General features: G+C 35.7%; 1 protein-coding gene across 2 annotated transcripts; it reads right to left on the reverse strand.

Annotated features, from left to right (window-relative positions):
• LOC110662244 (myosin-15) lies at nucleotides 1-26,252 on the reverse strand. 2 transcript variants are annotated; one of them, XM_021821161.2, is made up of 39 exons: nucleotides 25,694-26,252; nucleotides 25,453-25,599; nucleotides 24,822-24,967; nucleotides 24,557-24,713; nucleotides 24,037-24,095; nucleotides 23,322-23,478; nucleotides 22,998-23,147; nucleotides 22,749-22,885; nucleotides 21,437-21,583; nucleotides 21,233-21,334; nucleotides 20,804-20,861; nucleotides 20,617-20,718; nucleotides 20,089-20,126; nucleotides 19,866-19,992; nucleotides 19,596-19,769; nucleotides 18,729-18,860; nucleotides 17,611-17,720; nucleotides 17,145-17,211; nucleotides 16,851-17,028; nucleotides 7,304-7,509; nucleotides 6,951-7,070; nucleotides 6,744-6,842; nucleotides 6,175-6,396; nucleotides 5,295-5,434; nucleotides 4,863-4,974; nucleotides 4,597-4,647; nucleotides 4,419-4,505; nucleotides 4,043-4,213; nucleotides 3,733-3,882; nucleotides 3,075-3,251; nucleotides 2,450-2,584; nucleotides 1,522-1,592; nucleotides 1,339-1,438; nucleotides 1,195-1,251; nucleotides 1,054-1,110; nucleotides 865-945; nucleotides 698-780; nucleotides 476-595; nucleotides 1-371 (listed from the first exon to the last, which is right to left on the reverse strand). In XM_021821161.2, the coding sequence occupies exons 1-39, from the start codon at nucleotides 25,811-25,813 to the stop codon at nucleotides 359-361; spliced, it is 4,560 nt and encodes a 1,519-aa protein (XP_021676853.2). In that variant the 5' UTR covers nucleotides 25,814-26,252; the 3' UTR covers nucleotides 1-358. The 2 variants fall into 2 exon arrangements, with proteins under 2 accessions (XP_021676853.2, XP_021676854.2); XM_021821162.2 differs by having other exon boundaries at nucleotides 469-595.
• Between the last annotated feature and the right edge of the window lie 557 nt (nucleotides 26,253-26,809).

A 26,809-nucleotide genomic window follows, 5' to 3' on the forward strand; every position in this document is an offset into this window, starting at 1 on the left:
TGCCTTGAATAAGAAAATTCAATGTACATTACTTTGAAACATCTATATTATCAATCAGTTCTGACACAGCACGTTCTATATATACAAAGCACCAACTAGTGATAATTCACCATGGCACTACAAATTCAATTTAAGAAAAAAGTAATAACATGTACAAAGAATGAGCTTCACAAAAGTAGAAGCATCAACACCTATAACCAATTGCATAATGCTGGTTAAACCTACAAAATAATTGAAGGGGAATGCCAATACCAAACCCCAATATAATGCTAAAGAAATTTTCCACTACCAAATGTGCAGCTGATGAACTATGAGGTCAATCTATGTTTCTGATCGCCACTGCAAAAGGTGTCCTACATCAGACTGGATTCCTGCACTTAAAAAGATGGCCTTCACAACTTGCAGACGTATTATCCTTAAGCTAGATTTCAACCTTAAATAAGCAGTTTTTTAGGAGCTAAACCAAACCATTTACTTTTGATGTAGCACCAGAAACTGAGCACAAGGATATTCTGACAAGAACTTTGGTAGTTCAACATCAGAAGGATCTATTGCAGGAATTGCCATGTCTATATCCTCAGTAGAGAATGGAATGCTGAAAAAAAAAAGGGCGGTAATTAAACAGGTTATGTGAATTCAGTGGTGAATATGAACACAAAATAGAAATATGCTAAATAATGTTCAGAGTACAGATTACCTCAGATCATCATCCAACAAGAAAGAGTTGGATGTCAAATTCTGGTTGTCCTTATTTAACATTTCCCTCATTTGAGCAACCACCTGTGGATGAAAATACAGTCAAACTTCAGAAACATCATTTGACCAAATAAACATCTTGATGAAAATTCTGAAACTTCAACTTGCCTCATTTGACACACTCTGAGTACCATATTTATCATCCCAATACATGGTACTTATTCGATATATTTGCCGAACAGTCAGCGCCTGTCCAAGTATCATGACACCAGAAAGTTAAGATGTAATGTCTAAATAATTTCTTTTAATGACAGGATAAAGAAATTTTAAAACAGCAATGAGTGAGAAGGACCATACTGGACAAAGATCTTGCATAATCTCTTCAAGAGACTTTTTCCTCTTCTGATGTATCACCTAAAAAAGTGCACCGCACATTAGCAAATGATAGAAGTTATTGCTCCAAGATCAAATTAAAAAAAAAAAGGGTATGCTTATTACCAGAAACCCAACAGCTTGTCTAATATAATTTAGCTCATGCCATGATGTTCCTGCATACTACATATGATAACAATTCAGACATGAAATTTTAGTTCAACCATTGACTTTTGGAGCAAGTAATCAACAAGGACATGATGCACTTACCTCCTCCGTTGCACCAACTATCCATTTCTCAAGTTCTGCTAGACCAGATTTCACATATTCCCCATTTGAAAATGTGCAACATTCACGTCGCAGCAGAAGGCTGAGAAGAATATTTGTGTTAAGCAATATAGACAAATACCTTTTTCACATGATGCACATTAGAATTATATTGTAATCACTTACCTATTGAAAAGTGATATATTGATGAAAGAGAAAACCTGGGTGATGAGTTTACGGATGAAAAATGATGGTACCTACATAAGCAATGTTAAGATTAGGAATTAATAGTTTAATATTCATGCAGCAAACAATGGAACCTTAACAATGCAAATACTTTTTAGCAGCTAGATTGTAAGAGATGAAGACGAATATACATTATTAACAAAATGGAATTCAGCAATTTCCTAGTAAGGTAGGCAAGTGTGTTCACTTACTCCTTGTCCTACACATGCTCTTTCTTCCCACTCCCCAGAGCCTATAATGAAACAATCTAAACTTACAGACCATTAGGAACTATATGCTCAAGTATACTGGTCAAAACAAGGGTGTTTGAAGTCTGTTGATATAGATCAAGTTTTCTCCCTGAACAAGGGCCACCAGACATCTACAAACCCTTGTCTAGTAGAACTACAGGTTTGATTACACTAATGAATTACCTTAATTAAAGGAATGCACAATTGATTTGAGAACATAGAGCAGAAGTGTAGAAATAATGCAAATAAAAGCTTAATTTCCTAGTAAAATCATCTCCATTCTGCTAGTTGGAGGTACTTGAGACACTCCCAAAGAAACAAAATGGGTAAAAAAACAAACAGAAAGAGATAAGGGAAAAAAGTGCAAGTGAAGCACCCATTTTTTTTATATTAGGTTATTTATTTTGTCTCTGCACTTACCAGGAACATCCTAGGAGTCTAGGACATTTTTAAATGTTATGAAAGGTTTGTTAATGCCTCACCATATATACAAGTTTTCTGTATCACTAAATACATGTATGCATCAATAATGCAGAGTATGAACAAAATGCATACTCTTATTCCATGGACAAAGGCCTACCTATTACAAAACCATTTGATTAAAACAAAACTAATAAATCTCTAAACATTGCACGTACATAATTCTCACGCAAACGACCCATAAGAGAATCCAAAAATTTGATGATGCTCTCCCAATGACTGTTATGTGCTTGTTGAGGAATGCCACCAGGTGATCTAGATGCTTTTCCAGTATGCCTTGAAGATTTTGGAGCCTGGTGAATGATTAAAACATATTTGATCAGACTATAACGGCGAAACAAATCCCAGCCAAAAAAGAATCCTAGACAAGTAAAATGGTATATATATGTTCTTAACTTTAAGAAATAGCCACACAAAAAAAAATAAGGCAAAGACAACAGGAAATTGGCATCAACATTCAGGACACCTCTCAAGAAAATAAACCACAATCTAGGCCAAATATTATCTAGCTGAAGCTTATACTTCTGGCCAGTGCATGAGTTTCACAACTTGAATTTATTCTCTTCACACCAAACAGTAAGCTATCAGGCTTACTAACTTCAATTTGCAAATCCAAACAGTTCAAAAGTTGCAACTTGTAGATCATCATCCAGGGGTAACATTTGCTGGAACAGCAAGAACAAGTTTGAGAGCACAGCGAAGTTTCAAATGATTAAGCACCCAAAACAGGAAAATGAGAACAAAAATTTATCATTCTGCGTGATGCATTTGACAAACATTCACCTGAATGCATAAACCCAACAAAGGCGATAACTCCTTCTTCAAATTGTCTCTAATCAAGCCAAAAATCTTCTCTACACAAGCAGTTAATTGTTGTTTAAACAGTATGGCCGGATATCTAGCTTCCACATGTGACAGACCATCCTCAAATCCAATATATTTGAATGGAGATTTCAGACCCTGGTAAGTAATGAAAAGAAATAAGCCCAACTCAGTCCAGTTAATGAGTTCATATATAAAATTATAAACAAATTTAATAGTAAAAGAAAACAGTCAGAAGTAGAAAAAGAAAAAACCACAGCTAAAACTAAGTATACTAAGCCACAACTACTAAATGCAAAAGAGATGGCAATTCGTTTTTTCAGCCAAAAATCCAAACGGTATACTTCTGATATGGCACAAATTTGAAGGACCAGGAATTAAGAAAGCAAGCACAAAACCTAGACAATAAATTATTCACATGTCATTGGAAGAATAACAAATTCATGCTAATAGTAAGATTGTAAGAAAAATGCAGGTATTCGGAATAAGAAAAATTCAGGTAATATATAGAGTTGGGTACACATAAATAAAGTAGCACGAACATGAATGATGATAGAAGAAAAAAATAAGAACTGCAAAATAAAAATAGATGTTTCCAGATTCTCATGGCTAAACTCACATGCACAACCCTTCCTGGCAACCCAGAAGGTGCAGAAAATTGACTAGCAGCATTCAAAAACCCATTTGATCGTAAATTCCTCTGGAGTAGGCATAGAAGTGCTGCGGCATTAGACAGCCAATATGGCAAGGTAAGGTTCTCATCTCCAACCTGAAACAGTTGCAATGGAATAATTTGCAAATTACAATGCAACAACAATGGAGCATCAACCCAAAGTTGGCATCAGGATAAGCAACACCACTTAAAGCAACCTGGATCATTATTCTCATTTTCAATCATGAAAATTTGAAGACTATAGCGTCTGACTTACCTTCAGAACTTCATTTATTCCCTCAATTATATAGTCAAAAATAACTGTTCGCTCAGATTCAAAAGCATGCCAGTGAAGAAGACATCTGTACATAATACAAGCTGCCAGTGGTTTACCATCTGTGAATCCAATGTCTTCCTTAATGCACCTTGAGAGGAATTCATAGTTCTCCTGTATGTCAAAAATGAAATATCATTTTCCAAAATACTTTATACAAAACCAATGCATAATGAAATGGCCAAAGAAGCAAGTCACTGTCACTTTGAAACTGATAAATGTTAATAATATTACTCTTAATGGTAATGGCTACCCATCACAAGATCTAAATCAATTTCACAAACTTAGAAGAGAAGACTTCAAAAACAATAGAAGAAACCTGGTGTCTTTCTGCTGTTAACTTTGGTTGGCGTGATTCTGATAAACCATATGCAAAAGGTATAAGTTTTGAAGGTGTGGGAGACTCCTGCACCAAAAATAATGTCTATGTGAGATCATATTGTGGCTTAATGGTTGGAAATTAGTCAATAAAAAAAATTCATAAAACCATAACTTACAAATTTAGGCTTCTGGTCAGTTTGAGCAAGAGCAAGCACACCAGAGTATTTCTGCTCCATTAACAATAACAAAAGCATTAAAAAATGATTAAAAATATAAGTCAACTCTTGCAGTCCCACCATGCCCAAGGCTATCCTTTAAAAAACAAAATGAAAAAGGCTACTTGAGCATTCAACATTGACCAAGCAACATAAATACATAAGGTTGAAAGTGAAATGTCAGAAAGCAAACATATGCACTGGGATTCAAATAAGCAACAACTTACTTCAGAAAATGCTTTCATCAAAGCTGAACGATTGCTCTTAGGAGTCACACTCAGTGCTTTTTGTCGAAGGACATGATTCTCATCTTCTAGACGTGAGAGCTTCTCCTCAAGACTACAATGAGAGAAGGACAACATATCAAGTTCAAGATATCAGTTGAAAAGAGCCGAACACCAGCAATGGCCAAGTAAATATCCTTTTTTATACAATCAATAATCAATAGTCACATTTGGATGGATTCCATTTGTGTATGTTGAATGTAGGCATTACTTTCTTAGAACAATGAAAAAAAAAACATATGGAATTTTAAAATTCAACATTAAAACCCCAAATTATAACACAAAAGTGAAAATGATATAGCAGCAGAATGAATATAACCTTGTTAACAGGATTGACAAGTTGGCTAATTAAGAAACCTATCAACTTATGAATACCTTTGGACATTCTGTTGCAGCTGAGAACACTTCTCTTCAGTTTCCATCAACTTTTTGATAGTATTACTACTATCCTTTTGAGCCTCATTAAGATCATGCTCCAGAACTGAGTTCTTCTTTTCCAAGGAATCCAAGGAATCCTGTCAAAGAAAGCAAAAGTTTTCTATGGAAACCATTCAACAGTACTGTAGACAAAAATCCAAAAGGTTGAGTGCAGGAGGATGACTTCCAACAGATCAACTATTTATTCAATGTGAAAATCAGCATGCAGTTCATTTAAACCAATCAAGCATGAAAAAATATTAACCATAACTGGTAATATCCACGTAAAAACAACAGCTATACCAAGATGTCAATCCTGTTTAGCTTCACTAGTTTTTGATCTAGATGCATCTAGATCAGTTTTAAGCAATAAACAAAACAAAAGTAACTTCTTACTGATATAGACAGCAGTGGTATTAAAAACCCTAAAAATTGCTAAGGTTGCAATGAAGACAAATTTAACTGCCCTTTATTGCCGCATAAACTAAAAGAAGTCAGCTGGCTATTTGAAAGTGAAAATGTACAATGTTAATTATACATCATACTCAAATCCTAAAAAAAAATGTTCCATTTGAAAAATATTAGCTATTCCAATTACTTTAACAGCATTTGGTAAAGAAGAGCTGAAACACGTATTTGGGATGTCATTTTCATACAAATTATTGTTAATTATTTTAAGACATAAAATTCCCATTAAAACTAGTCAAAGCTTTCTATACTTGCTATTCGAGTTAATAATATTAAAACATATAGCAATTTGATAGTCCATCACGCTAAACCACATCCAGAATACACATACTGGTGGGCACAACTTCATAAATCAATTCTACACGAATACCTTTAGTACAGCATTTTCTTTCCTCAACTCAGCAATTGTAATGAGTTCTCTCTCTAAAGCTGACTTTTCCTTCATTGATAGTTCCAACTGATTGAGCAACACTGCATTCTTGTTGCATTCATTAATTGTAGCCAACTTAGCTGCATCCAGCTCAAGAGTTAAAGATTCCAACATCTTTTGAAGCTTGGAAATTTCACTTGACTTTGCTTCTTCATTAGAAATCTGCATTCCAGGCACACAAAGCCAGCAAGAATACCAAAAGAAAGAATAAGAAAACAGAGAGAACAACAAAATAAACTTAAAAAAAATGCAATGAAAAAAAAATGCTAAGGAAAATAAAGCAATGAAAAAGAATGCTAAGGAAAATAAAGCTATCTAATTAAATCTTCTGAATAACTAATCATGCATTAATGCATTCTTCATAGCAAGGGAACAAGTTTTTATGGTTAATTAAAACTAAAATGTGAAGACAGAGCCAAGCAAATGCTAAGGGTATAAACCTTTCAAATGCATTCAAAAAGAATTTAACAAGCAAGCTAAAACAAGATTATAATGAGAATAAGCAATACCCGTAATCTTTTTTCGAGATTCAGTCGCCAAGTGAGATCATCCAACTGCTTCTCAAGTTTATTCTTAGCTAGACGCAAGGCACCTGCTTCATTAGCCTCCTGCAAAAAGAAAATGAATAAAGCGCTGCTGCTGTTAAAACACTAGTAGAAAAACGTGGCAAAACAAGAATTTAACACTTGCAAAGGAAAATTCATCAATTTTCTCACTTGTTTAAGCCTACGGAACTCTCTTTTTGCCAGCTTTTGTCTCCAGCGACATTGTATTGCTATGATTGAAGTCTGATGATGCCGGATAGCTGAGCGGAACATGCACATTCTCCACCAAGCCTAGAATATTTATATTATAAATTAAAGCAGGAACTAAAGCGATGAAATCATATTCCAAAAATAACCTATCACTCCACGCAAGGAATAAACTTAGGACTAACAGCATTTGCATTCTGTAAGCATCCTTAATTCCTCATTAAGTTCTCGACTTCCGTAGGTTCATTAACCATTATTCCACAATATGAGGCAAACAATTAAATAATAAATGTGGTTCCACTTTAGATTTACAGTACCTGAATTATAACAGCAGCTCTGTGCTTCTTTCCATGTAAAAATCTTTGCCTAGTTAAGAAACCACGAATACTTGACTGTACAATAATAGCTGCTGAAAACAGCTTTGAATAAGCACGTCTTAGCAACCACTTGCGGACATATTTTTGTATTGAAATGGCAGCTGCAGTCTCCCGTTTCTCAACATATATATTTCGAGCAAGGCATCCTGAGAATATATCAACAATGCTAATATAAGAGTTAAACCAAAAGCAAATTTATTAGAGAACCAAAAGAATGCTCATCCAATATTAAAAAATAATAATAATGATTGTTAATTGATGACATTCATCTAACTAAAAATACCAGTTAAATAACATAAATTAATCATTCACCAACATAACTCCGCCTAAGTAGTTTGCACTTAACCGGTCCCAAGCCCGGATAAAGGAGGAGGGTTACAATAGGTGACAACCAGCGTAAAAATTTCGTCACACCCTATGATATGGATTTAAAAGATATAAACGTTGTGGCGTCCTCTACTAACGACGCGCTACATCGGAGCCCGAGTGTAGTGATAAATATGCAAGGGTGTAGGGTGTTCACCAAAAGCGACGCGCCATGCCGGCGCCCGGGTGTGGTGTTAAGTGAGCAAGGGTTCCCACATCATGGACGGGTTTGGGTAAAGAAGTTAGTCCATAGGACAGATAGTAAAACAAATAGTGGAACAGAACACAAGATAGACATAGAAAACAATAGAAGATATCATAGAAGGAGACCAATTAGGAAGGAGCAGGATAGGAGGAGGATCAGGGTTGGTACTTGGAATGTTGGATCACTTACAGGAAAATTAATGGAGCTTGTGGATACCTTGGAAAGGAGAAGGGTGAATATTGCTTGCATTCAAGAGACTAAATGGGTAGGAGAGAAAAGTAAGGAAGTGGGTAATTCAGGGTACAAATTGTGGTTTACCGGAAAGGAGAGAAACAAGAACGGAGTGGGTATAATCACAGACAGAACATTGAAAGACGCAGTAGTAGCTGTGAAAAGAGTAGGAGATAGAATTATACTAGTAAAGCTAGTACTAGAAGGAGAAACAATAAATATAGTTAGTGCTTATGCCCCACAAATAGGACTAGACAGTGAGAGTAAACAAAGGTTTTAGGAAGATATGGATGATTTAATGCAAAGCATACCGAATGAAGAGAATGTTTTCATTGGTGGAGATTTGAATGGACATATAGGAAGTGATAGACAAGGTTATGAGAATGTTCATGGAGGTTTTGGTTTTGGCAGTCGAAATGAGGAGGGAAAAAGCATCCTAGATTTTGCTATGGCATACGACCTAATACTAGCAAATACCTACTTTATAAAAAGAGAGTCACATTTAGTGACTTTCAAAAGTGGGCAACATAGAAGCCAAATCGACTTCCTCTTAACCAGGAAGACAAATAGAGATTGCAAGGTCATTCCAGGAGAGGCTTTAACAAGTCAACATAGGTTGGTGGTCTTGGATGTCAAGTTTAGGAACAATTCAAGTAAGGTCAGAAGAAATAGTGTAGCTCGAACAAAGTGGTGGGAGTTCAAAGGAGTAAAGCAAGTGAAGTTCAAAAAAGAGCTTCTCGAGTCCGAAGTATGGAAGCTAGATATGGAGGCCAATGATATGTGGATACAGATGGCATCAAATATTAGAGAAGTAGCTAGAAAAGTACTTGGAGAGTCTAAAGGACATGGACCACCCTCAAAAGAGAGATGGTGGTGGAATGAGGAAGTACAAAAGGCAGTAAAGAGAAAAAGGGAATGGTATAAGAAATTACCTAAATGTGATAATAATGAGGCATATGAACAATATAATATAGCAAAGAAAGAGGCAAAAAAGGCAGTTAATCAAGCAAGAGCACAGGCCTTTGAAAAGTTATATGAGAAACTTGGAACTAAAGAAGGGGAGAAAGATATTTATAGATTAGCAAGGAGTAGAGAAATGAAATGTCAAGATCTCAATCAAGTTAGGTGCATTAAGGATAAAGAAGGAAAAGTGTTGGTGAAAGATGAGGACATTAAAGAAAGATGGAGAAATTATTTTAATGATCTTTTTAATAATAATCAAAATGGAAATAGCGTGAATATAGATTATAGAACAATAGAAAAGAATGTAAATTATACTAGAAGGATTAGATCTTTAGAAGTAAAGGAAGCACTTAAGAGAATGAAAGTGGGTAAAACCTGTGGACCCGATGAAATACCAATTGAAGTGTGGAAGTATTTGGGAGATATGGGAGTGGCATGGTTAACTAAATTATTTAATATTCTAAACTCAAAGAAAATGCCTGATGAATGGAGGAAGAGTATTTTAGTACCTATTTTTAAAAATAAGGGAGACATACAGAGTTGCTCAAACTATAGGGGAATTAAACTCATGAGCCATACTATGAAGTTGTGGGAGAAAGTTGTGGAGCATCGACTATGTCATGATACTTCTATATCTCTCAATCAATTTGGTTTCATGCCCGGTCGTTCAACTATGGAAGCGATCTTTCTCATTAGAAGCTTGATGGAGAAATATAGAGATGTGAAGAAAGATCTACACATAGTTTTTATTGATTTGGAGAAGGCTTATGATAGTGTTCCAAGAAAAGTCTTATGGAATGTGTTAGAACAAAAGAGAGTATCTATTAGGTACATACAAGTATTGAAAGATATGTATGAAGGAGCAACTACTATTGTGCACACAGTGGGAGGGGACAAGAGATTTTCCGATCTCAATTGGATTACACCAAGGATCAGCCATAAGCCCTTACCTTTTTACATTAGTTTTAAATGAACTGACGAAACATATACAAGAGAGTATTCCTTGGTGCATGATGTTTGCGGATGATATTGTTCTGATAGATGAGACACGAGAAGGAGTCAATAGGAAGCTAGAACTTTAGAGAAGTACTCTAGAGTCAAAGGGTTTTAAGTTAAATAGAACGAAGACAGAATACATGCATTGTGTAGAAAGAGATGATTCTCATATATTTCAATTAATCTGTACATGGGTATTTATATACAATTGATTCCTATAATTGTGTTATACTAATTAGGAAGAAATCCTAAATAAGAAATCCTAAATAGGCATACAAAATACAGAATATACACAGAAATAATATAATGATTGACTTTCCATAACACTCCCCCTCAAGTTGGAGCATAGATGTTAATCATGCCCAACTTGTTACAAATGTAGTCAATCCTAGCTCCATTCAGAGCTTTTGTGAAAATATCTCCTAACTGCTCTCCAGTTTTGATATGTCCTGTTGAGATGATCTGTTGTTGAATCTTTTCACGAACAAAGTGACAATCAATCTCAATATGTTTGGTCCGCTCATGAAATACCGGATTAGAAACAATATGGAGAGCAGCTTGATTATCACACCACAATTTCGCAGGCAGGGGGGTCTTAAAACCTGTCTCATCTAGTAATTGAAATATCCACATTACCTCACATACTGATTGTGCCATGGCTCTGTATTCGGATTCAAAGACTAGATCGAGAAACTACACTCGCTTCTTGCTTTTCCAAGACACCAAATTTCCTCCAACAAAAACACAATATCCGATAGTTGACCTCCTATCAACCTTAGATCCATTGATCGGCATCGAAAAACATTCAACATTTAAATGCCCATGATTACCATATAACAAACCTCTTCCTGGAGCTCCTTGGATAGCACAAGATTTGTCCCAAGGCTTCCCAATGAGTAACAGTTGGGGAAGACATAAACCGACTTACCACACTAACGGCATAAGCAATGTCGGACGAGTGTGATAAGGTAGTTCAATTTTCCTACCAATCTCCTGTATCTCTCTGGATCTTCAAACAACTCACTATCCCTTGCTATGATTGTAAATTTGGAGTCATTGGTGCACTACAAGGCTTAGCACCTAATTTTCTGTCTCTCTCAACAGATCAAGGACATATTTTCTTTGAGACAAGAAAATACCCTTCTTACTTCTCATAACTTCAATACCCAAAAATACTTTAATAATCCCAAGTCTTTGGTCCAAACTGGGTTTGGAGGAAGATTTTAAGAGATGAAATACTGCAGAGTCACTCCCGGTGATGATAATGTCATCCACATAGACTATCGGAGAATTAGACCACCTCAGTTGCTTATAAAATCTTGAGTGATCACACTTACTCTTTTGCATACCAAATTCCTGTACTGCTTCACTGAATCTCCCAAACCAGGCCCTAGGACTTTGTTTCAAGCCATAAAGAGACTTCCGAAGCCTACAAACTTTACCCAACTCCCCCTGAGCAACAAACCCAGGTGGTTGCTCCATATACACCTCCTCCTGAAGATCACCATGAAGGAAGGCATTCTTGATATCCAATTGGTGCAGGGGCCAATCATATGTAGCTGCTAAAGAGATAAACAAGCGAACAGAAGCAAGTTTAGCTACAGGAGAAAAAGTGTCAGAGTAATCAACCCCATATGTCTGAGCATATCCTTTTGCTACAAGGCGTACTTTTAATCTAGCCACAGAACCATCAGGATTTACCTTTACTGTAAATACCCATTTGCAACCAATAGCTTTCTTACCAGTGGGCAAAGGCAACAATTCCCATGTACCATTAGCATCTAAAGCCTCCATTTCCTCTTTCATAGCAGCACACCAGCCAGGATGAGACAGTGCCTCACCAACAGTATTAGGGATGGGAATAGAGTCTAAAGAAGTAACAAAACACCGAGAACAAGAAGACAATTGATTATAAGAAACAAAAGAAGAGATAGAGTAAGTACATGAACGTTTACCTTTACGAAGAGCAATGGGTAAGTCTAGATCAGAATCATGATCAGTATGAGGTACAGGATCTCCCAACGAAGTAGCTGGTGGAGGATCTGAGTCAGGAATCTCCAATCTCTTGGAATAAACATGAACAACGGGAGGCCGAGTAGGTCTAGAGACGGAAGAAATAGGCTGTGAGAGAGGACTAGACATTGGTTGACAAGATATATATTAAGATATCATCTTCCTCTCCCTGACTCTCATACACAGATGATTGAGAAAAAAATGGAGTGGACTCAAAAAATGTGACATCTGCAGAAACAAGATAACGATTAAGAGTAGGAGAGAAACAACGGTACCCTTTTTGGATCCGGGAGTACCCAAGGAAGACACATTTGAGAGACTTTGGATCCAATTTAGTAACCTGCGGACGAACATCACGTACAAAACAAGTACAACCAAAAATACAGGGTTCAACAGGAAACAAAGATTTTGTAGGGAACAAAGCAGTATAAGAAATATCCCCATTAAGGACAGAAGAAGGCATACGATTGATCAAAAAATATGCCGTAGAAACTGCATCCGCCCAAAAGTGTTTAGGAACTTTCATCTGAAAAAGAAGAGCACAAGTTACCTCAAGAAGATGCCGATTTTTTCTTTCGGCCACGCCATTTTCGGATGGGGTATCCACACAGGAAGACTGATGAAGAATGCCATTTTGTGTCATATAAGACTGAAATTGTCTTTGAAAAATATTCTTTAGCATTGTCACTTCTTAATATGTAATGTAAATATTAAATTGAGTTTTGATTTCATTACAAAAGGCACAAAAATAGAAAACAACTCGAACGATTCTTCATTAAATATAACCAGGTAACACGAGTAATCATCAACAAAAGTAACAAAATAACGAAATCCGGTTTAGAAGTAATGAACAAGTACCCCAAACATCAGATTCAACTAACTCAAAAGGGGATGAAGCCCGTTTATTGACTCTAGACACAGAAGCCAAACGATGATGTTTTGCAACCGGACACGACTCACATTCTAGTACTGATAAAGATCGAAACCGAGGACACAGCTTCTTCATGGTAGACAAAGAAGGATGGCCCAATCTACAGTGAGCTTCAAGAAGTGTTAAGGTCTTGGAGCAAACAAGCGATCGCGGTACATGATTTTCCGAATGTAGAGACCACTGACTCACGTCCTCTACCAATAATCGCCGTCATAAGATCACGAAACAAACACCGATCGGAAAAAGGAAATAGAACAATTTAAGGTGCGAGTAAGTTTACTAATGTAAAGTAGATTAAAAGAGAAATTTGGTAGACACAAAGCAGATGACAAAGAAATTGTGAAGTCGGATTCGCGATTCAGAACCCATGACACAAGAAGTAGAACCATCACCAACGTAATGTGAGGAAGTGGGATTAGGTGAAAAGTAGATAGAAGACTAGAATTACTGTCATGTGATTTGTTGCACCGTAATCAATAACCCATTTGGATGAGGAAGACACAAGGCATGTAGTGGATTTACTCGACTCGTGATCGCAGATGATAGGGGAACCGGTAGGCTTTAGAGATGCACGATCTTTGGGAAAATCGTGCAAAATCCTCTGCGGATACCAAAGCAGTTTTCTCGGAGGAAGATCTTGTAGAATCCTCTCACGCCATATTTGCCATCCGTGATCGCTGATTTTTTCTCGAAGTTGCGGACAATTATATTTTGTATGGCTGTGCTCATGACAATAATAACAAATGACTCCTCTTGAGTCTGATTAGAACTAGCCTCTCCATTAAGTCGATTACTACATTGCTGTAATTCCTCCTCTACTTCCTCTTCTATTACCCTGTTGTCCATTTGGATTACGGCTAATAAGAGCACTCTTGGCGGTGTGAAGATTGGGTACTCTGCATGCGAGGACCCGTGTGAATGTTTCATACAAAGAGGAAATCTCAGAACTGGAAAGAATCTGAGATTTAGCAGTCTCATACTCTGAAGGAAGGCCTGCAAGAAAACTCATAACAACCAGTTGCTCCCGTTGGGCCTGCTGAACTTTCACATCAGAACTAAAAGGCAACAATACATTAAGTTCCTCATATACCCGTTTAAAATCCATAAAATAAGCCGTGAGAGACTTATTCTCTTTCTTAGCACGGTAGAATGCCTTACAAACATCATAAATACGGGAGATATTCCCTTTACCAGAATACAGAAAATCTAAGTAATCCATCAATTCCTTAACAAATTCACAGTGATTAATTAAACTAATTACCTCACTGTGAATCGAGTTCCGAAGCTGCAAAAACAACCGAGCATCCTCCCTTAGCCAAGTTTGTTGTGTATCATCAGTAGGTGAATCTTTAGTAAGGTGATCATCCTTATCAATGCTACGCAAATAGACCCTAACAGTCTTACTCCACTCCAGATAATTCGAACCATTAAGTTTGTGTTCCGTGATCTTAGTCATCATCGGAATCACATCAGAAATAACATTCTTATTGTCTGCCAAGTGTTGAGACAAAGAAAACTAACCGAAACGCTAATCCAAAGTCTTGTGACAACAAAATAATCCAGAATCACAAATCAAGCAAATATGAAATAGGATCCGAGAGTCAAACCTCGAAGTCCTTTAATGGTGTCTTGGATCGCAACAAAGACACTGCAGTGGTGGAATGAGGGGATTGAGGCGACGCTGGCAATGTTGATCGAGTCGAAGCAGGTCGGCCAAGGTCTCTCCCGAATGGGTGGTGAGAACAAATAATCACCCTAGATAGATGACCTGCTCTGATACCATGTAGAAAGAGATGATTCTCATATATTTCAATTAATCTGTACATGGGTATTTATATACAATTGATTCCTATAATTGTGTTATACTAATTAGGAAGAAATCCTAAATAAGAAATCCTAAATAGGCATACAGAATACAGAATATACACAGAAATAATATAATGATTGACTTTCCATAACACATTACAAGTTCAGTGAAGGCTAAACTGGTGATAGGGAAGGAGTTAGTTTGAATGGAGTGGTACTGTTCCAAAGTAATCACTTTAAATATCTAGGTTCAGTCCTTCAAGTAGATGGGGGATGTGAGGAGGATGTTAGTCATAGGATTAAAACCGGATGGTTGAAGTGGAGACGTGCCACAGGAGTTTTATGTGATCGTAAGATTCCCAATAAATTAAAAGGAAAATTTTACCGTACAGCCATACGACCGGCTATGTTATATGGTAGTGAGTGTTGGGCACTGAAAGAGTCATATGCATCTAAGATAAGAGTTGCAGAGATGAGAATGTTAAGGTGGATGAGTGGCCATACTAGACTAGATAAAGTCCGTAATGAAAGTATTAGAGAAAAGGTAGGAGTGGTGCCAATTGAAGATAAGTTGAGAGAAGGGAGATTAAGGTGGTTTGGTCATGTGAAGCGTAGACATACGGAGACTCCAGTTAGACAAGTAGAGCACATTAGGTTAGAGGATAGAAAGAAAAAAAGGGGTAGACCTAAATTGACTTGGAGGAGAGTAGTACAACATGACTTAGAAGCATTACACATTTCTGAGGATTTAACCCAAAATCGTTTAGAGTGGAAAAAGCGAATCCATATAGCCGACCCCAAATTTTTTGGATAAAGGCTTAGTTGAGTTGAGTTTTAATCATTCACCAACATATGAAGAGCAAGGTAATGTAGAAACAAACAAATATTAAATGACAGACATACAAGAGTCAATCAGTGGTCCCATAGTAGGTAAAGCTGCAAAAGAAAGACATTTGAAGCATGGCATCTAGATACTAGTGAAACGGGCAATTGGACATAGAAATCAGTTAAAAGGAAGGGTAATGTTATTGGAACTACAAGATCATGATAATGACATTGGTAATAAGTACTGGCAGCTTCTATATCAAGCATAATTATTAAAGGCGCGCCTCAGGCTCCAGGCTCCAGTCCTAGCGCCTCTACAGAAGAAAGGCGGGCAACATTCACCAGGCCCTCGCCTTATGCGTCTAGGCGTCCGCCTTGTTCTAGGCACAAGGCTAGAAAGGCGCACCTTTTTTTTTCTACATTCGGCGAGTACTTCCATTGACAAAAAGCACTACCATCCAACTCGAAATTTGTTGATCTAAAAGTTTTCAAAATTAGTATCGTTGGTGATAACTAGTCACCAAAATCTCATCAAACTAACATACTCAGGATTACAAACCTCTCATATTTTCATTTTCAATACTACCACTCATTATCTTTTTCAAAAAAAAAAGTTAATACTCCTTTAGTTGTTAAAGGTGAGGAAAATGATGAAAATATTGATTATGAAGATGAATATTAAGAGGATGAAAGTGTAGAAAAAGATGATGAAGATATAGTTACTTTATAATTTCTTAACTTTAATTATGAAAGATCAAAAGACTATTAAAGTTTTAATAATTTAGTACTCGAATGCTTATTTGTTATTATTATTTTTAGTTTTATGTTATTTGAAGTTTGGTGGAATATTCATGTTTATTTATTTTATTTTATTTTTTGCGCCTCATCTCACTCAGGCATGCGCCTTCGCCTTCCGCCTTGCGCCTATGCTCCAGGACCCCTTGGCTCCTTAGTGCGCCTTGAGCCTTTAATAACTATGATATCAAGATTGCATTATTTATATCATATTGAGAAACTTGTACAAAAAACATTGAGGACTGTTGAAAAGATTGTTTAAGGAAACAAAAAATTTCAAAAACCAGATGATGTTAAAAACTTTGTATAGAATGCATAAAATAAGATTAGGTCAGAGCCAACAACTAGAAGTGAACCTCTGCAGTATGCCTGGACAGCAATGGCAGCAGCCCTCATTGAAATAAAGTTCAGACGTGCTATAAATGTTCGCAAACGACGCTGGATGCACTTTGCAGCATTATCCAGAACCTCAGCCCGTCTTGAATCTAAAACCCCAATCTGACCAGCCCTGAGAAACACTTTGGTCCTACCCAACTGCAAAAGAAATTTTAGAAAGGGAGAAAAATCAGAAACATTCAATGATGGCAAATGCACAAAACAATCATGATGTTATATAAGCTTATGTGCTTATATCCTTAAAAGAGGAGCACCTGAAAATTCTCAAGCTTTAACTCTTGCAGAATTTTCTCTGTCCAAGCTTTTTCATCATAACTACAACTGTGTGCATTTATACATATAACAAAAGAAGCAGAATTTCTCAGCAAGCCTGAAATGTAATAACTAGTAAAACAAACTAACTAAAAATGAAGACACAAGGAAAGTGAAAACACCAAGACAACAAAAACACAAACTAACTCAAAAGATACAAGCACACTAGGATGCATGTGCACTTCGTGAGTACAAACTAGCAATCATCCTAGGAATATTAATTTTTAGCCATTATCTACATGGCATTGTTGCAAAAAAAAATGATAATTAAAAATATCATAGCAACTAAGAATCTATGCATGTAGCATTCACAACAATAACTTTCATTTTCATATGAAGGGGATAGAAACAAGCAACTAATTCTTAATTGGACAGAATTTTTGGGATATCACTCATAAAAAGCTCCACCTTCCATCCATATATTCAGGAGCTAATAATCCAAAACGATCAACAAACTCTGAATATGTTCTTCGAGTGGGATAACCAGCAAGACTTATCCGAACAGCCTCCAGAACACCCTGCACCAAATTTTAAAGTTATCTCGTATGTGTACTTTGCAAAGTTGACAATTTTTTCCTCCAATTAGAGTAAATTATAATAAACACAAAGAAAGAGTAATTACAATAAAGAGGATACAGTACCATTCTTAATGTCAATACTAAATAAGAGGAAAAAAAAAAGTATAGCCCTCTAGTACTACTAAATGTAGCAAGTATGAGACATCCCATTAAAGTCCGAAAGTTGAAACCTTATAATTAACCTAGAAAAACAATTCTATTCCATAATAATTACACTAGAAAAACTGAAGTCATAACATTCCCTTCTGATCAAATGCACCAAATCACCACAAGCTTAGGGTAATACTACGAATTTTCATCCTCCCATCTCCTTCCAAATCCACTAAATTCCATTAACATCAAATCTTCCAATCTTGTAGGATAACTCACTGCTAGAGAACACTAAATTCCTGATTCTGGACAGAAGAAATTGATAATTATAATCCTATACTTCACCAAAAAAAAAAAAAAGAAGAAGAAAGAGAGAGAATAACAGTTTAAAAAATCTTGTTGCTACTTTTGTATGACTAGGCAATGTCATAAACATGTAGATTACTGCCACACTTATACTAGGCGACACATCCTATGCTCAACCATTGACATATGAACTCATTGTCAATCTTATGCCACATGAAGACAGTTTGTTGACTCGGTCATGTACCTTATATACACCCTTCCAAACTAGGTAACATCTTGAAATAATGACAATCACAAGAAAAATCTGCCACAATGAGAATTAAAATCCAACACGTAGAAGGCCATCCTTTGAAAGAGGAAAACAAAGAAATGATAATAAGAATAAGGAGCAACAGCACATCTTCATGTCTTTTGTTCGATAACAATAATGGGATGCTAGTCATTAACAATGGCAAGCACTAAAGTAAAAAAATTGAAACAATGTTCAATAAAAAACACAAAGAAGGAAAAAAATGCCCAAAAAGTAAAATAAAAAAAATATATATAACTAACCCCACAGCGTAGTTGATGTAATATGCTTGTATTCTCAAATTTCTGAGGTCGATTAAAAGAGTTTGGCTTCACACAACGTATATAATGAGGCTCAGTTGAGTTGAGGGTTTCCATAAGTGCTTGAAGTTGTTGCTACAAACAAAAGAAAGTGATTAACAGCACAAGCATGAGCGAGCTATTGACAGCCACTTAAATGTATTTACAGTTTTACACCAACTGGAAGTAGTGCCACTATACGAATCATAAATGGATAACCAAAAAAACTGTTAGAAACAAAAATATTTGAATGATTATGGGCATACGGCCACATCTCTCCAAACCATTATGACAAAAATGGAGCAATGCCAATAAGTATGACACAACCTATAACTATTAGAAAGTAATAAAATATTACATTACATTATTACATTTTTTTTCGGAATGGAGGATTTGGATAGGGGGGGGAGGGAGGAGGGAGGAGAGAGAGAAAGAGAAGGGAAAGGGGAATTTTATAACAATCTTTTTTTAACTAACTAACATGCATGTCGGGCACACATCATGACAAAACACAGATGCTACTCCCAAATGCACAAAACATTCTTTGACTATGGAAAGAGAGTAAGAAACATAATAAGGGATCCCATTAAAGCATCAAGTGAAGCCTTATCATAATTCAACAAAGAATTCTGTTTATCATGTGCACAGCATAGCTGTAGGCTATTAATTTGGTGGAAGCATATAACATAAATTCACCACTTAAAGGAGCATGGGAGCCTTCTCTTTCATGATCTTGCATCATTCTCTTCTGCCTCTTGCACTTTTTTATACACATTAATTAGTAAGCCAATTCATAGTAAAGATGAAGGCCAAGAGAAGAAAACTTTGTACCTTAAATCTAGAGGCTACAGAAGAAAACTTATAAGAAGATCGTGAAGATTCCTCAGGAGGTGAAGGGAAAAGACCAGCGACAAAGGGGCATTTGGAAGAAGATAGCAGATTGCAATGTTCTACCACAACATAATCACGATTTTTATCTAAAAACGTGTCTGTTTGATAGGTGACCTACAGCAGGAAAAAAAAGGAGTAATAGTTCTTCATGAGAACTTCAGTGGATCACAACACAATGTTTTTTGCAGTAATGGGTAACGTACAACATGCCTTGCCAGCATAATGAGAAACAGTAAAATCTGTTTCTGAAAATTTTGCCTTTTCCAGCCTTGGGTGAGCACGGAAATTCTGGAATAGCTTGGTTGAAAGTGTTGCATGTGTTGATTTTGGGAACATGCTGCACAAAAATGAAAATCATAATAAGGGTAAGCTGCTTATAAGCAATTTTATAAAGCAAAACGCACCAATTTATACTTAAGAATTCAAACTGTACCAAGCTTCGTCCAAGAGGGCAATTATCCCAATAGGTTTCTGCAAACAAGTGCATGCTGACATAAGGCGCAACAGTAATAGAACTTGATGCCACACTTAGAAACAAGAAAAGCAGAAGAGAGAACTCTAAAAAATGAACAAGAAAGATGCCTTTACAATCATGGGATTATAAAACAGAAGCATCTTTACAAAGTTACAGTTGGTTGCCGTCAAGCCAAATGCTAAATTTTGAAATCACAATATTGTATCTCCTACATGTAAATGCATACTGTATATTTGAGCTAAAAACTATATCTAAAAACATAAGAATTTGAACCATGCTAAATCACAATAATGAGTACTTAGCAATAACAATTTGAACCAATACATGGTAGAATGTGTAACACTAAAAGGAAACACAGACCAGATAGATCCCGAATTTAGAAAGAAATGGGAAAGTACTTAGCGGAATGGCTCAAAATAATTCCATGAATACCAAATAGGCCAGACTATATCACATTTTTTAGAAAGGGAAACAGATCAGAAGAACCTTCTCAATTAGTTCTAAAACATCCTGGTTGTCTATAAATTCAATGTAGCTCCAATTAATTTCTTCTTTTCTGTACTCCTCCTGTTCCATCTTGAACACATGCTGAAATATATGGAAAATATAAGTTACCCAAGAAAAGGATAGTCTTGGTAAATGTCATCACATCTTGAATGAAAATATTGCAAACCTCATTAAAATGTTGCTGAAGTTTCTCATTTGCAAAATTAATGCAGAACTGCTCAAAACTGAGGATAGTAATAATGGTAAAGAAAAATTAGGCACAGAAGATTATGCCAATCAAGGCCAATAATGGAACAGGGAATATTCAAAAACAACTATACAAACAAACATCTTAGAAACACATTATTTTGGTAGTAACAAACTTAGAAAAAAAATTATCAACAAAGGGGAAGCACCTACACAGTTTGTACAGAAGAGAATAAGAAAGAACACCCTAAATAAAAATACAAGTTTGAAAAGACATATTCTGTTGAAACTCTTCACTTCTGTTGTGTAAGAATGATGAAGAAGAAACTCCTTCCAAACACCATACGAGATTGCATCTCATGCCATAGCAATATCAAGGGTTAACACAGTTTTAAACAAGAGATATTACCTATTATGTTTAAAGCATTCAAAGCCATAAATGTCCAATACTCCAATTTGAATCTGAGAAGTCAGATCTTGCCCAACAGACCTATTAATCTTATCAACAAGCCTAAAAGAAACGTTGAAACCAAACAAATTCAGATTGTCACAAGAACTCCAGATAAAGAAAAAGGCACAAGCCCTTCATTCAAAATAAGAATAACCCACATACCAATCAAAAAGTCTAGCATAAACTGTCTTTGCCAAGGCATCCCTACTAGCAACAGCAGCATTACAGTCGAGAGCTTTTACAATACTTCCTTCACGGGTTTGAATTGTACGAGTACATAAAGTCGCCAGCAAGAAGTTGACATCACACCTGATAAAATAAGTAATTTAGTTGCTATTTTAAAAAAAAAAAAAAAAAGTAATTTAGTTGCTGAAAGTCAAATGCCAATAAGCCCTAAAGTAGGGGCAATCCTTCCACATTGGAACGTACAAAATTCTCAATAAGAATTAAAAAGATTTCACTTCCATATATAGCACGTGTTCAAAAAATTGAAGAGTTTTCTTTCTTTCTTTCTCTGTGTAACATCCAAAGTTTTAAATACAAGTATCAGTTGTTGTTGCAAGTTTGCAACGTTATGATACTGAACCGCATCCAACTCAAACATTGCTGCTACGAAATTTTTCCAGTCAGAAAAGAAATTCGAATTCATAGTTTTATGATTTTCTAATTAAAATTTATTAATAGTTGTAACAATTTTTTTATTATGGTCATAACAATGCTTAAAATTGAATATTAAGTATACATTAAAAATTGAGCAAATATAAATCTTTAAATATAGAAAAAAAAATTCTAAAATAATTTAAAGAACATAATTTTTTTTTTAAATTAACTAGTAGCCTTTTTTTTTTTGAAGTATAAAAAGGTGAAGTAGCCTTCTTCACACCCATTGCATCTTGCTACGTAATGGTGCATATCAAAAATATTGTCCCATGCACTGCATACCACTATGTACAAAATACCCACAATTTTCAAATTCACCTATACATAAGATCCAATCTGTATCAACCAATCATTTTTCTGTCATGATCAGGCTGATAAGGAAGAATAAAACTATTTTTTGAGACCCTGTATGCGTCATTTGTATGATGCAATAACACGAGCTTTAATGAAGTAAGACTTGCATCCACATTCTAGCCTGTTCATGCAATTTTTTACTTCATTTGAGCTCCATGTAATAAGTTTATCTACAATAAAAATCTAAGAGTGGAACAATAATTATCTTTTGAGCATACTTCATCCAGAATAATTGAATATTTTCACTCTTTACTACAATAGCAGAAAACAATTTTACAATTCTTGCACTTGCACATGCACTTCCCACTACACTTTAGATAGAAAACATAGTGAACAATTTAACATTTCTGATTTCATAAGTGATAGAGACAAATAAGAGAACTGAAATCAGTGTCATGAACAGGTCAGCAATTCATTCAAGCAAGAAATACTTTCCAAGGTATTAAATATAATCACCTACATAAAAAGACTAGCTGCCATCTGCATATGAAAGCTAGACTTCTGATCCTTTACAATTGAAGAATCATGTTCTTTGCCAGGAGAAAATTCAATATTTCCAAGATGAAGAATTGCAGCCAAGGTGCGAAATATAGCCTCCTGATAGGGTAGTATGGCAATGTAAGTAGGAGAACATTCAAGAAGAGAGTAACAAAAGAGAACAATAGGATACAAACATAAAGAACTAGGCCATTGTGTAATGTTCATAAACCTGATCTTCATGACTTATACCAACAATCTCCATTGCCCTCCTCGTCTTTATGTACTCCTCCGCATTGCTAATTCCATCTAATTCATAAGTCTTACTTTGATTTAAGTAATGAAAGCGGCTTGGATGATCCAATTTGTACTTTTCTGCATCCTAGACATATACAGGCAACCCAAAGGTAACATCCATTAGCTAGAAAATTCTACTATATGAGGATAAAATACACCACACAAAGGCACACAACTTAAAAAATCTCAACCATCAAAAGCATCAATATAAAGCACTAAACAACATGCACAAGGGGTTGCAGAGAGAAGTAGAAATTACCATCCCAGATGCACACAATTGATAAAAGCAATGGTAGTTCCTTTCAGGATCTGTTATCTGAACTACACGAGACCGTTCCAGCAGGTATGTTCTAATAGCAGCACCAGATATTCGACCATTTCCATCAAACTGGATCTCAACAAACTTTCCAAAACGACTGCCATGGCAACGGAAAAGACATAGGCAAGAACAAAGAATGTTAGTGGCATTGCAGAAAATTCAAAAGATGAAATGATAATATAAAACCACATTGCAAAATCCAGGTAATAAAAAATGTGACTGATCCAACAATATTAATAACATGATCTTTTTATGGCAGAATTTATCTAACAAGCCTTCTTGCAATACAAGTCACACAATATCTCCATCTTTAGCATGCTTTTTATTCACAATTATATTACACCAGTTAAGGTTCAGTTATTTCCATTAAAATAGAATTTTCTTCCAGCACCAGCATATACATGCCTCTTTTCATTATGTCCAAACTTTTCTCCGTCATTTGGTCATAACAAATAGGAATATTGAGTCTTCATTAGGGAATGACTTGAGAACAACTAAAAGCACCAGCATATATATGCCTCTTTTCATTGTTGGACATTCATTAATTGGAATATAAGTGGAAAGACAATAATTGAAAGCACAAAAAGGCAACCAATTTAAAGCTAGAAGTGGAAAAAGAATCAATCAAAACTTTGTAAAACAAACTCTAACCCACCTTGAGTTGTCATTTCTGACAGTCCTTGCATTACCAAATGCCTCCAACAGTGGATTTGACTGAATTATGCAAAACTATGAATCAGCAACACCTTGATAGGAAAGACACGTACATAACATTTTTCCAAAATGTACAGATAAGACATGAATTTTGCCATTTGTTTGCCTCATAAAAAAGTTACAAAAGGGAACTCAAAAATTAATCAAGTTATCCTGATTCCTGAACAAATCTTTATGGACCCAACCCATAGCCCTTGTCCTAATGTTTAGGTAAAAACCTAAAATTTTCTTCTCTTGCGAAACTGAAAATTTTCTTTTGAAAACATAATTTAAGTTGAATTAATATGGCTCCTAACAATATGCAAATACGCACAATTGCGACAATGCAAAACTACCTTAATGTATAGTAATTCCAACTGGACATTGGCCTTTAAACACATCTGTATCTACCTCTACTTTGAGAAAAGGGTGCTACCACAATGGAACAAAGCATAGGAAAAGGGATAAGTCTCATGTCTTACTTCAAGAACTTGTTGTTCAACTGTTCTATCATCACCAGAGGCTCGACCACCAACATAAGTGAGATACTGCATAATCAATTTTGTCGTCTCAGTTTTTCCAGCCCCACTTTCTCCACTAACCAGTATAGATTGGCTTCTACCTTCACTCATCATCGCTCTAGATTTAAAACCAAACAGAAGCTAATTAGATCACTTTACCTAGCAAGTTATAAATATCATACATCAACACTCAATTTCTAATAGAAACATCTTCAATGTGACATACCTATATGATGCATCTGCAACAGCAAAAACATGAGGACTTAGCTCACCAAATGGTGCTCCTTTATACTGCTCCATCATATGCACGTTGTAAAGATGAGGAAGCTTGGTGAATGGATTAACAGCTATCAAAATGCTTCCTGTGTATGTCTATCAACAACAAAAATGGGGAAAGGAAGGTCATAAATATGACATTGCAAAGCCTTTAATATTTAAGTTCTGTATTTCAACATTAAGTGGGTAGAATAACAGAACAAAATTGGCTTCAGAAAAGGAGTTATTTAATTAAATGGGCCAATAAAATCACATCAAGCAGCATTGAGTTTTGCAAAATGTCCATTGCAAGCATTGTCAAAAATAATCATTCAGAACTCAAATTTCGAGCACAATTCCAATTCACACTAAAAATGCTCAACTTATCATGTCAGTTGCCAACAACCACACCTCTCGATAATGGAGATTCTAATTTCAAATCCTCCCCCCATTACCCCAATTGATTTAAATACAAACACTAGAAACAAAATTCCCATGATAACAGCAATAATTACGATAACGAGTTTCCACAATTGAATGCACACCAATCAACACTTGTCAACTACACTAAAAAGCGGACAAGAATGCATAGATGTACTAACATAAATATCATTAAGAGCATATCTCCTTTCGAGATTGTAAAGGACTCCAGGCTCGTGCAAGTAAGTCAACTTCGTCATATCATCCACTCCTCCATGCTCCTCCTCATCATCATCCCTAAGAAACAGCTTCTCCGGAGAAGCCAAAACCTGCACCAAAATCAAAGTCTTAACTACCAAGAAAAAGTCAAAAACCACCTCATAGTCCTGAAAGCCACATGAGAAGAAGAATTCAACTGATCACCTTCTTGCCAGAAGCAGTGAGGACTTGAACATTCTTTCCAACAAAATCAGTAACTTCAGCAGCAACCCACGCCAAATTCTTATCTGGTGCCCAAACCTTAGTGCCCTTGCGTAGATTCATCTTGGGTTCCCAATGAACGAAAATCGAAACCAGAGCTTAATAAATAAAAACCCTAGAGAAGGGAATTGCAGGTGATAAAAACAAGAGAAACCCTAACAAACCCGAAAGAACAATTTGAGGGAGGAAATTTTCGAGTTCCCGCCCTCAGCAGGCATATAGACAGAGAGAAAGACAGAGAGAGAGAGAGAGTCAAAATTGGTGAAATGTGAGGGTGGTTTTGGTATCGTAATACACACGTCACCCCCCACAGTACAATAGCGTCTAGCGATGCGAGCTGATGGATTGCTCGTACGCGATAGCTACTTGAGCGTTTGCTACGAAATTGCAGGTCCTGTCATGTGAGGTGGGTGTGTTATTTCAAAATTTTTTGAATTAACTCAGCGACTGGAGTAGCAGCTGTAATTTAATTTGAATTTTGTAATATTTTATAACATGGTAGCAACTTTGCTAGCAATTCCATTTACGGTAATGGCTGGCTTTTCGCTGAAATTTTAGAGAGCCCCAGCAGAATCACAGCCGCTTCTGTCACATTTTTATTGATTTCAAGACCAAAAGTCAATTTGTAATCAAAATTGGATTCAAAGTGAATCGCTTTAAATTGAAATTAAAATCAAATCAGAAAGGCATTTCAGGAAAATAGATCCAATGAGGATAAGAGTATGCTATAAAACTTCCTACTATCTTAAACTTTAAGTTATGCTTAAGTTTTAAGAGTGATTCTTAAACTTTATAAATTATAATAAAATAGTATTTAAATTTAAAAATATAATATAAAATTTTTAAATTTTTAAATTTTATATAATAAAATCGTCATAATTCGATAGCAGGTTTATACAATATAAAATAATAAAGATGTATATATATATATATATATATATATATATATATAAAAGAGAAAAAAACTCGCGTAAAAACAACACCACAAGCGTTATCTAGAGAGGGTCGTGGGTCCAAGATCTATTCGACCTGAGCTGTAAAAGGTTGGATTTGAGCAGA

The sequence above is a fragment of the Hevea brasiliensis genome, chromosome 11 (assembly GCF_030052815.1).
Source record: "Hevea brasiliensis isolate MT/VB/25A 57/8 chromosome 11, ASM3005281v1, whole genome shotgun sequence".
Taxonomy (NCBI): Eukaryota; Viridiplantae; Streptophyta; class Magnoliopsida; order Malpighiales; family Euphorbiaceae; genus Hevea; species Hevea brasiliensis.

Coding starts and splice junctions, on each gene's coding strand:
- LOC110662244 (XM_021821161.2), bottom strand. CDS start 25,813: ATGAATCTACGCAAGGGCACTAAGGTTTGGGCACCAGATAAGAATTTG. Junction 19,770..19,865: donor TTTCTCATTATGCTGGCAAG/GCATGTTGTACG, acceptor TTCCTGCTGTAG/GTCACCTATCAAACAGACAC. Junction 596..697: donor TTGTTGGATGATGATCTGAG/GTAATCTGTACT, acceptor TTTTTTTTTCAG/CATTCCATTCTCTACTGAGG.